General features: G+C 29.6%; 1 protein-coding gene across 1 annotated transcript in view; it reads left to right on the forward strand.

Annotated features, from left to right (window-relative positions):
• dgo (ankyrin repeat domain containing protein 6 diego) overlaps window positions 1–8364 on the forward strand; it is a 24085-nt gene continuing 15721 nt past the window's right edge. Inside the window, exons 1-2 of the mRNA XM_018449586.1 lie at window positions 1–210; window positions 6949–7054. Of these exons, the coding sequence (XP_018305088.1) occupies window positions 6962–7054 (93 nt within the window). The 5' untranslated portion in view covers window positions 1–210; window positions 6949–6961. The remainder of the gene's footprint in view (window positions 211–6948; window positions 7055–8364) is intronic.

The raw sequence follows: 8364 nt of genomic DNA on the forward strand, positions 1-8364 counted from the left end.
GTGTTCAATGACTTTTGTGCTGCGTGATATCGGCAAGAAGATCAAGTCTTTGTGTGATAGTTCATTCAGAGTGTAATAAAACAGCAATGTGTGCCTTTGTGCTTTTCGCTTGGAGGTAGATTTTGCAAAAGACGTACTATCCAACGGATTTCAATACGGATTAAGGATTACTTTCGCAAGTGACGCCCTCTGGATAAGCGTATATGGCTGGTAAGTGTATTTGCGAGCCTTTGTGAGCGGTAAGGGCGTGTAATGATCACAGAAACGTATTAAAAAGCTCCATTTATTCATTGCTATAATAAGAAAGCATCCAACAAGCGAAAGGATTTCTTGTTAGAATAAGTTCTTCTTATTTAATTAAATGTGTTATATTTTTATATCTTCCAATTTTTTATATCTTCTTCTATGTTTACCTCCTTACATATTTTCTTATATTTATTAAATAAGAAAAATTATATTTATAAAAAAAGAGGAATAAGAAATTCATACAATCTTTTACCTATAGACATTGATTTGCAAAAGTTCGTTTACTTTTAATAATTTATATTAACTTCTGAGTCTTTAGAATAATCTTTAGAGTTCGTACATGTGGTTTATCAGCGCCTGCGTTCAGAGTTTCGTTTTTGCTTATAAGCTTTGTTGAAGCACCCTGTATATTCTCGTAAAGTTTTACTAGAAGGCGCAAATACCGGTTTCGCGCGAGTTAGACGCAAGTATTTGCTCGTGCACATATGGTTGTACGTGTGTATGTTCACACGTGGCGGCGCCGGTACTATCCGTCCGACAATGCTGCGCGCCACAAACAAATTATACAATAATTGTAATAATATGTATACGATTATATTGTTAACTGATATTGATAAAGGCAATTATGTGTTCTTCGGAATAAAACAAGGCCGTGAGAGAAAATTCTCTTTCATGATATTTTTAAGAATTTTTTTATATTTTAAATTTACGAAGATTTCTGATAGATACCTTAAGCTTCTTCAGATTTATTTAATTATATGAAGAAATTATGTGAAGAATTTTAAAAACTTTCTCCAGGGTAACTAATAACTCGTTTAAATCTAATATTATAAGTCGAGGTTTCAAAATGTCTATAAGTAATTTATAAAATATTTCTCATTAACATTAATTAAATCCATCTCAAATTTGTGGATAATTTCTTTATGTTCAGACGAATGTAATACTTGAATTTTTAGAATCTAAGCATTTTTATTTGTTGATTCCTCTTTTTTTATATACACAAACATGTGCACTACTGAAAATGTGCATTGTGCTCAACATTGCCATTATTTAGATTAAATTATTAGCTATTTTGCTGCAAACCACTTTGTGATGAGAGGTCAAATGTAATTTGTGCATTTAATTCTCTGATGAAGTGAACTTGGTTCCGCCGTCATTATGATATGGAGTCGTTTTTTATAACGCCGGATAATGGACGAAATGCGCAAGAATGTGCGAGATGGGACGGTCGGTTTGGTTGAAGCCAGCGAGGCGAGTAGATAATTGTCAGGTATTTTTCCGAGTTAGGGTGTGCGCAACGTTGAGAGCTCGGGGCATATCTTTCGTGTCGCTAACAATCGCGCGCATAAAATTGTATCTTAATTAAATGCAAAAAATGGGAATTTTTTAATTAAACGATTGAGAAATTAACAGTCAAAATAATTTTCTATATCAACACATCAAGAATCTTTTCTTATAATGTGATAACTTTTTAAATAATTTTATTACAATTTTACTTTTTATTACAACTTTTTTCCATTTTTTATGAAAAATACAATTCAAATAAAATAATGTAATGTATATTAAATAACAAGATATTATTCCAGTTTATGAACAAAAGAATGTCGAACTTTTGTGTCTGTATAAATATATTTTTAAATAACAATTCTGTAAATTATTTTGATTGCAAATGTATATTATTGCTTGTCTATTTCAAAATTTTAATTAAATCATGTAATGAAAGATTGCCGCCTTTTCCAAATAATATATATATATATATACATATTTTTTTTTTCATGAAATATTTTACGAAAAAACTTAAACTCATGTGCGTAGCATGTTTCGTTAATACTATATTTTACTATCATTTTCGAAAAAATGCACAGAGAAACATAATATAACTGTTAATGTTTATTATTTGTTTTCCTTTTGTCAAGATAGCCGATGCGTATAATCATTAATAACGGAGATCGGATTTTTTTACAATTTTTTTCCTCAATTAACAACGCGCTTTCTGCTGGATAATAATCAATATCGATCTTGATATCATTGGCATAGTATTAAGTTGTTAGGTTGATTGGAAACGTGACAGCGATTTCGTTAAACTGCCGTTGATGATCTTGCAGATAGGACCGTTCTCTTGAACAAGTTCTTTTTAATAGAAACGCTGTAAATTCTATACCTTCCAATCGTGTCGTTAAAAATTTGTAAAATATTTTAGAATTATTATTGCTTCGTTTTATATAAAAAATACATTTCTAATTTTTCAATTATCGCGTTGAAAATTTAAAAACATTTCGAAAAGTCTACGATAAATATTGATTTTGAAATATTTCTTTTTCTTGAGTCATAAGGAGGAATGTGGGCTTCTTGTAAATTTTCACAATTGTTACTAATTATAAATATTTATTTTTTATTTAATTAGCAGTGCATTTTTTAAAGAATTTTAATATAATGCTAATCGTCAAAATATTTTAATAAAAATTAAAGAGGTAAATAATTATTATATTATAAATAGTTATTAATAAAGAGATAAATAAAATATATTAAAAATTAAAGAGATAAAAAGGATAACTTTCAGTCACATTTTTGCTAAAAATGATTTTAAATGAATGAAAAAATTCGCAAATAAAGTTTGTACGATAATTTTTCAACGTCCTATGAATTTTAATTTATTCTAATATTAATAATATTCATCTACTTAATATATTCAGTCTATTTAGGGGTGGCTCTGTTAACGTTTTAGAAGGATGCAAACGAAGTACAGAAATCAGTCCTGCTTGTCATAATATCGTGGTGTGGTCGCGCTACAGGAAATACTGCGATGCGTGAGATGCATCATCGACATACAAAATAAACATAATAAAATTATCGTCCGCCGTAGTGCCGGTTATTGACGAAGTTAAGTTCCGTCATCTACAAAAAGAGGGAGGATAGGAATCAGGATGATTGGAAAGAACCGCATTTTTTCCTTTCCGTCTTTTTATTCAATGCAAAGAAAATAAGAAACCGTTTATATCCAGATTCGTAATATGAACAAAAAGATGGAGTGTCTGTAATCTCTATAAGCAGTAGTTTATAATTTTGAAGAAAGAGGATAACATAAATATATATGTGTAATTATAATATTTAAAATATTTTAATTCTATCTGTACTGGTACCAAGAGATGATCTATAAAGTTAATCTGTCCATAATGTGCATATATTTTAATATCAAATTAGAGCATCAAATAAATTATAAGTTTAATTAAAAAAATTTTGATAGTTTGATTATAATAATTAATATAAGACTTGTACTCTGATTGGAAAGACAGATTAATAAGTCATTACATTCAACTTGTTGCTGTTCATTACTTTTTGTTTTGACTAATAATAACAGCTAAAATAATTTTAAAGATAAGTTCTAATTTGATCCATTTGTATTATTTATTCAATTTATTTATTTATCCTGAAAATGGCGATCACGATTTTGCATCTTTAGTTTCTTCTGAAAAACTGATTTTTCAGATTTACATCTGTCTGTTTGTCAAGTACAGATTGTTCGGTTAGAGCAAATTAGAAAATTACAACTTTAGTCAATAAGGAAAACATCCTATACGCATGTGTTCACAATAATTCGTTCCCATCTGCGTTTAAACGGTCGATGAAGCGTGATTCCTCTGTATAGATACGCCGTTTGATATTTGAATTCAGTGCTGCGACGCATAACGGTATTACAACACTAATAAATTAGGATGGTCCGGACGCGTCTCATTATTTTAGGGCGGGACGCGGAAGTACATGGACGCAATCGAACCACTCTGACCACGATATGATGAAAAATATAATTTTAATATTTTCAGGTCGATATTATACATTTAATCCCTAGTCTGTAACGTCATTTCTTGGAATCATTAATGTGTAAAATTAACGTTCCAAAATATATACAGAGTACCTCAATACATCGGCATAGCCAGGATTTAAAATAATAATAAAATCATACATGTTTAATTATTAATTTACTTTACGTTTCTCTTAAAATTGTGAACTGATTCTTCGAACTGGAAAAATTGAAAGGACCCCGCACAAACCTTATGGAAATTGAATTTCGGTCGAATTGGCCGAAAATTTGATATGTTGTAGATCTTGTCGTCCTGATAAAAAGTCTCCACGAGCACGACTTCCTATAATGAATCATTTGACCTCTACGAGACATCATTTTCAAAAATGGACTAATACTCAATATCTTATTTTCAGCGAGTACAGTGCATTCATACGTCATTATTTGCACTTTCATATGTACATTTTTAAGTAAAAAAAGTTATTTACGGTTTTTCTAATTTTAGGGGGGATTATTAGCGTTTCAGACTGATTGTATTGAAAGTCCGAAAAATTATCGCCGCGCAATCATATCTGAAATAAATTGATTTAATAAAGAATACATATTGTATTATTCGAAACATCTAACTTTGACCGTGTTGGCGCTCTCTATCGTATTTGATGTATTCATATATACGGTCGTTTCTTAAGTTTTAAATATGTTTAAAAAAAGAAAATTATAAGGAGACGTCTCGCAATAATCAAATCTTGATTTGTGAGAGGTGAGGGGACTCACAATAAATAAGCACCCCGATTTGTGAGAAGCGGGGGAACTCATAATAAAATCAAGAATTCCGATTTATGGGAAGCAATCAAGTCAATATTATTCTTATAACTTTTTACTTAAAAATATAAATAGAAAGTTCAAATAATGACGTAGAAATGCTCGTTGAAAATAAGATATTGTAATATTAACCCGTTTTAAAAAATGACGTCCCGTAGCCATAGCTATCTTGAAGAGTCCTAGAAGATCTTTCATCTCCAATTCTTTCTTCTTTTCTAAAATCAATTTCTTGTGTGAATACTCATTAAGCATAGTCCGGTTTAAGAGATCTCAATTATTTTTTTTCTCCTTTAAGATATAGCCGCAGTCCCCCTGCCCTCCTGGCTACACTCATGTCTGAATAATTTAAGATGAAGATTAAATTGGATTTTATACGTGCACGTCATTGTGTTATCTTGAATTGCTTGTAGCGTTATAATTGATACAAACTTGGTAATCGAGTGGTATAGACTAATGGACTTGTTTTTTTGTTTTATATTATTATTTTTAATTAATTATCGACGTAAATAATAAACTCACACATATTTAACTTACTAATTTATTTTAGGTTTGTCTTAAAATTGTAAACTGATTCTTCGAACTGGAAAAACTTGAATTTGTAACACTCACTGTCTTGAATTCTCAGAAAATCTTTTTATAACTTTTACCTCTCTAATTCTTTCTTCTTTCCAAAATTAATTTCTTGTGAATACTCATTAAGCATAAGTCCGGTTTAAGAGGTCTTAATTATTTTTTTTCTTTTTTAAGATTTTAGTCACGGTCTTCTCCCTGCTTCCTTGGTTACACCCATGTCTCAATAATTTAAGATGAAGATTAAATTGGGTTTTACACGTGTACGTCGTGTCTTTTCTCGACTCGCTCGTAGCGTTATAATCGCCGTAAACTTGACAAATGTGACAGAAAGAGGAAGTGAGAAAAATCTCAGTACATACCTTTTAGTGTATATTGTTTAAAAAATACAGAAATTATCTGGAAAGTTTTCATTTCAATTGGATTACATATCAGTTCGCGCCTCATGGTACTGTCACGAGTCGGTCATAAATTTTCTCGCCACATACTATCATTGGTTCACATCAACGTTATTTCTAGAGTCGTTATAGAGAGTTGCTGCTATAAAGAAATAGCCACGACCGAGATTAATGTTACAAACGGACGACGAGTCTTGCTCCGTCAGGGAAGTATAGGTCTACCTCATTAGCGAACGCACTTCGGATCCTAGATCATATACTGCCACGCCAGGCATCGAGATAATTTACTGTCCACACGTTACACGGATTATACAACACGAATAAAAGAGATAAAATAAATGTTGGATATTCGAAAAAAACTGCAAATGTATAAACTTCACCCACGGATATTCTCTTTGACTCGAGAAAAAGTGAAATTGATTTTTCCTTAACGAGAATTCCATTAGACGCTAACTTGATTTACTGCCTTAAACTTTAACGCGCGATAAGTTTATCTCCGTAAAGAAGTGACATTTAAATTCTGTAAAGTTCTTCATTTAAAAGATTCGACTATCTTGGACATCCTTTGAAAATAAGATCAGCTTTCAGCAATTTATTTTGGCGAATTATAAAATTTATAAGATATATAGATTTTATTAGTATATTAAATACATAAAAAACAATTTTAAACACATTATTTGTTATTTAGGTACAGTTGAGTCTATTTTAAAATGTTTTTGTGCGAGTGCACTGATATAGTTGTCATAATTTATTTCTTATTAACATAGACGATTAAAATATTTACGACTTTTTAAAAAGGTCTATTTATTTTTTTCTATAAATTTTCCAGTTTTAAAGGCATTTATAATGAATATTTGCGTTTTTTATACAAACAGATTGAACGAACATATTATTTGTGTATATTGTTCTTAAGTTTATACTTTAAAGCAAAAAGATTTCAATTTTTCTTTATGTTGGAGCAATTTAATTCGTTTAAATTAAATGGATAATAGTGATCTGCTGTTTATAAAATGGAACATATAAACCATGATAAATTTATTAATGTTACAAAATAATTTCAAGACGTATGTTACTTGCTATTATTTAAAATAATATGCATTATTCTGATTACAGATGTGCGATTGGAATGGCAGAAAAGTTGCGCGAGGCAGCTGCTCATGGTGACGTTGATCGAGTTGCACAGTTGCTCAACGAAAACGTTAAACCGTTGCCTGACGAAGTATGACCTTTTTACTTCTCAAATTTTTCAAGTTTTTTGCAATGCACGGATAAACAGAATCTATTTACTGTTAAAAATTCTTTTATGTAATTTTAACTTTTAGAAATATAATTCGTTTCATATCTTTTTATGAATATCTACTTTGGAAAAAGGAATCATAAATTTTCAAAATTTAGATCAACAAATAGTTTCTCTGTTAAAAAGTAAAAAAATATACATCACTTTACTACTCAAATAGCCAATTGATGTTATTTGTTGTCATTTTGATGTTAAATGACGTTTTTAATGTCATTTTGAGAAAATGTCGATAAATAACACGTCAGCCAGTTATCTAGATTTTATTATGATTATACATTATATATTCATGTTTTAAAGATCTTGCAGAAAGAAAATTGAAAAACGACTCTCAATAAATAAATTAATATTATTAAGAAAAAGTTTAAAATTACCATAAGGCGTTGAATTCCGCTTGTAATTACTCGCGATGCTGACTGGAAAACTTTATTAACGGCCTCGAGGGCTGGTAGAAATATATTAATTTCAGCTATTAATTTACTTCGCTCTCGTATGCGGCATGATTCCTTATGTAATGTATGTAACTGCATCGGTTAGATTAGATTTAGAATGCAAATAGGTGCGATACACATTTATCTTTTACACTGATAAATATAAAAAAAATAGAAATAAACCATCAGATTGATCAATGTGCTTACTAAGATTGCTTGTATTTTAATTAATTGATAACTTGTAATTCTATATGATTAAAATTACCAATTATTTGCTATTAAATTATTTGCCACTTTTTCCATTGCATCAGATTTGATTTATTAATTTTCCTAGAAACCCCACAGGGGTGAGTTGCTGAATGCGTACTGATCGTCTAAATCATACCTCATCAATATTTTATATTATTAGTTAATATAGGCAATATTTAGTAACAATAATATAAAATATATGAGAAATTAGTAATATAGACAAAAATATAATAGCCCATGTCGTGTTTTATGAACGTTAGCAGCGTTTTAAAAAATCAGGTACATCTGATATTAATTTTTAATCAACTTATGTAGTTGATAACAACGATGATCATCCAATTTTATCATAAATTTTTATACTTTTATAAAAGAAGATTTATTATAGAATATTTTACATTCACTGTATATACATATTTGCAACTATTGTAAAGATTAAATCGATATTTTTACAAAATCCATCGAATTTCCTAAATCGTACTATCAAAAGATAAGACTGATAGCTGACAATAATAAAACTAATAATTGATATCAATATAAATGTCAAGTGCAAAAATA

This window comes from Mycetomoellerius zeteki, unplaced genomic scaffold (genome assembly GCF_001594055.1).
Source record: "Mycetomoellerius zeteki isolate Tzet28-1 unplaced genomic scaffold, Tzet1.0 scaffold249, whole genome shotgun sequence".
NCBI lineage: Eukaryota > Metazoa > Arthropoda > Insecta > Hymenoptera > Formicidae > Mycetomoellerius > Mycetomoellerius zeteki.